Source organism: Triticum dicoccoides, unplaced genomic scaffold (genome assembly GCF_002162155.2).
Source record: "Triticum dicoccoides isolate Atlit2015 ecotype Zavitan unplaced genomic scaffold, WEW_v2.0 scaffold189888, whole genome shotgun sequence".
Lineage (NCBI taxonomy): Eukaryota > Viridiplantae > Streptophyta > Magnoliopsida > Poales > Poaceae > Triticum > Triticum dicoccoides.
The window spans coordinates 1-3091 of NW_021229792.1; the positions used below are offsets into that span (position 1 = coordinate 1).

The 3091-nt window shown below is 41.6% G+C and overlaps 1 protein-coding gene across 2 annotated transcripts; it reads left to right on the forward strand.

The window, feature by feature from the left end:
* Positions 1 to 1190: 1190 nt before the first annotated feature.
* On the forward strand, positions 1191 to 2817 carry LOC119344873. 2 transcript variants are annotated; one of them, XM_037615168.1, is made up of 2 exons: positions 1191 to 2376; positions 2526 to 2817. In XM_037615168.1, exon 1 carries the CDS (start codon positions 1349 to 1351, stop codon positions 2336 to 2338), a length of 990 nt encoding a protein of 329 aa, XP_037471065.1. In that variant the 5' UTR covers positions 1191 to 1348; the 3' UTR covers positions 2339 to 2376; positions 2526 to 2817. The 2 variants fall into 2 exon arrangements, with proteins under 2 accessions (XP_037471065.1, XP_037471066.1); XM_037615169.1 differs by having other exon boundaries at positions 2529 to 2817.
* The last annotated feature ends 274 nt before the right edge of the window (positions 2818 to 3091 follow it).

A 3091-nucleotide genomic window follows, 5' to 3' on the forward strand; every position in this document is an offset into this window, starting at 1 on the left:
GTTATGCACGATCTCCTTCATGATCTGGCAGAATCACTCTCCAAGGAAGACTACTTCAGGTTGGAAGATGATAAGGTGATGAAACTTCCATCCACTGTTCGACATCTATCTGTTTGTGTTGGTAGTATGATGCAACACAAGCAAAGTATCTGCAAGCTACATCATTTACGCACTATAATCTGCATAGACCCACTGATGGATGATGTAAGTGACATTTTTAATCAGATACTACAAAATTTGAAGAAGTTGCGTGTACTATATTTGACATCTTACAGCAGCAGTAAGTTGCCCGAATCTGTTGGTAAGTTGAAGCACCTTCGGTATTTGAACATCATCAGAACACTGATTTCAGAATTGCCAAGATCACTGTGTACTCTTTACCACTTGCAGTTACTTATTTTTAGTCACAAAGTTGAGAGTTTGCCTGAGAAGCTGTGTGATTTAAGAAAGTTAAGACATCTTGAATGTCATGATGATACAATATACACGTCAAGCGAAGAAGCATTGCCTCAAATTCCTAACATTGGCATGCTAACTTCACTTCAACAACTCAAGGAATTTTCTGTACAAAATAAAAATGGATATGAGTTACAACAGCTGGGGGACATGTACCAGATTCGTGGCAGTTTATGTGTCACAAATATTGAGAATGGCACTGGGAAGGATCAAGCTTTAGAATCAAAGTTGCATCAGAAAATTCATCTTGGCAGCTTGCGACTTGTCTGGGGTTCCAAGAATAAAACGAATTCAGAGGATAGTTTACATTTTGAGATTCTAGAAGGCCTGATGCCACCGCCTCAACTTGAGAATCTTGAAATTGACGGTTACAAATCTTCAAAATACCCAGTCTGGTTACTTGATGGTTTGTATTTTGAGAATTTGGAATCTTTGAGCTTTGTTAATTGCAGTGCTTTGCAAATACTACCATCTAATATTGAACTATATAGGAATTGCTCTTCACTTGTCCTCCGAGATGTGCCAAACCTAAAGACATTACCTTGTCTTCCACTATGCCTTAAAACGTTACTAGTACACAAATGCCCACTGCTTGTATTTATTTCCAACGATGCGTTGGAACATGATGATAAGAGAGAGAATTTCATGAGGGCAAACCACTTGGCATCACGACTTGGTTTAATCTGGGAGTTAGATTTAGGATCAGATATTACGAGACTACTCTCACAGGAACATTCATTTCTAAAGCAGTTGATGATATTTATGCATGTAGATGTGGCACATGTTCAAAAACTTGAAAATGCTATAGAAAGAGAGAAAGATGAAGTATTGGTAAAAGAGGATGTCATCATGGCATGTTTATTGTGTCATGAGCAGAGGATGAAACTCATCTATGGAAGGAGCATTGGGCTGCCGCTGGTTCCACCATCAGGACTTTGTGAACTTGAACTTTCTTCATGCAGTATTAATTACAGATGGAGCTTTAGCTGTTTGCCTTGATGGCCTGGCGTCATTCAAAAGATTGGTCTTGGTGGAGATTATGACTTTAACTACACTTCCTTCAGAAGAGGTCCTCCAACATTTGACAAAACTTGACTCTTTGTTCATCGGAGATAGCTGGTGTCTCAGGTCATTAGGGGGCTTACGAGCTGCTACCTCCCTTTCAGAAGTTGGACTGGGATCCTGCCCTTGTTTAGAGTTGGCACGCGGAGCAGAATGCTTCCCATTATCCCTTAGGAGCCTCAGTATATACAACTGCGTCCTTGCAGCTGACTTCCTTTGTACTGACTGGCCACAAGTGAACTATATTAGCATAAACAATTGCAGAAGCCCCGCAAGCTTGTCTATTGGTAGCCTCACCTCTGTTCGTGCACTCATTTTGTATCACTTGCCAGATTTATGTACGCTTCAAGGATTGTCTAGCCAGGAATTTGATTTGGTACATTTGGTTGATGTTCCGAAACTCATCCCTGAGTGTATCTCACAGTTTCGAGTCAACCACATACTCCAAGTTAGCAGTTCTGCACTACTCAACAACATACTCTCAGCTGAAGGTTCCACAGTTCCACCATCTCTCTCTCTTGACGAATGCAAGGAACCATTCATTTCATTAGACGAATCCGTAAATTTCACATCTGTCAGGACCCTGTCATTCCGTGACTGTCAAATGAATTCCCTGCCAACAAATCTGAAGCGCTTCCCCAATCTGAGGAATCTCTTGATCACTTGCTGCCGCAACATATCATGTTTACCGGATCTGCCGCCGTCCCTCCAACAAATATGCATATGGGATTGCAGTGAGCTGTTGAAGGAGAGCTGCCGAGCACCTGATGGAGAAAGTTGGCCAAAGATCGCGCATATCCGCTGGAAGAACATTAGATGAAGTGTTATTCAAATTCCCATCTGCAAATAAACGGAAAGGTAAATTAGCTCCCATCAGCCACTTTTGCACTCTCAAAGATACATGTAGCCTTTCCTTATACATATGCTTTTTGTTTAATTTTCTATCTTTTAAATACGCCCTTTGTGTCAAAGTTTTTTTTTTTCATTTGTTTCCTTCAACTTTATAGCAGGCCATAAAGGAAATTCAACCAAGTGACGAGTTCGCTCCAGGCTCCAGAATCTGTTACAAGGTGGAGCACTCCAGGCTGGCTCGTCGTACAGTTCGACTCTGTCTCCTGCTTCACCGCCCGGTTCTGATCCCCTGGGATTATCCTCCTGCTTTGCTGATTGGCTCATTCATTGCCCTCTCGCACTCTACCACCTACTGTCCTCTAATCCCACAATCACTGACGGTGGCTTTTGTAATCGCGTTGTTGGTTATGTTTTTCTTCAGGCTATTATCCATTCACTGGACAATTGCCCAAAATAGTGTCTATTATGTATCTTGTTATTATTGTCCTGTTCTGCTAGAGTCTGCTGCAGTATGTTGTATTTTTGGTTTGTACCAGATTGCAATCGTTATCTTTTGTGTGCTGTTGCACGCCATGTAACTGAAGATCTTGTGCGCCATCACATCACACGCCATGTAACTGAAGATCTCTTTTATCATTCACTTCCGTAATGAGTTATGGTGATGTATTTGCAGTACTTGGGTTTCATACCTGGCACAGTTTGCCATGTGCCCATGGCCATT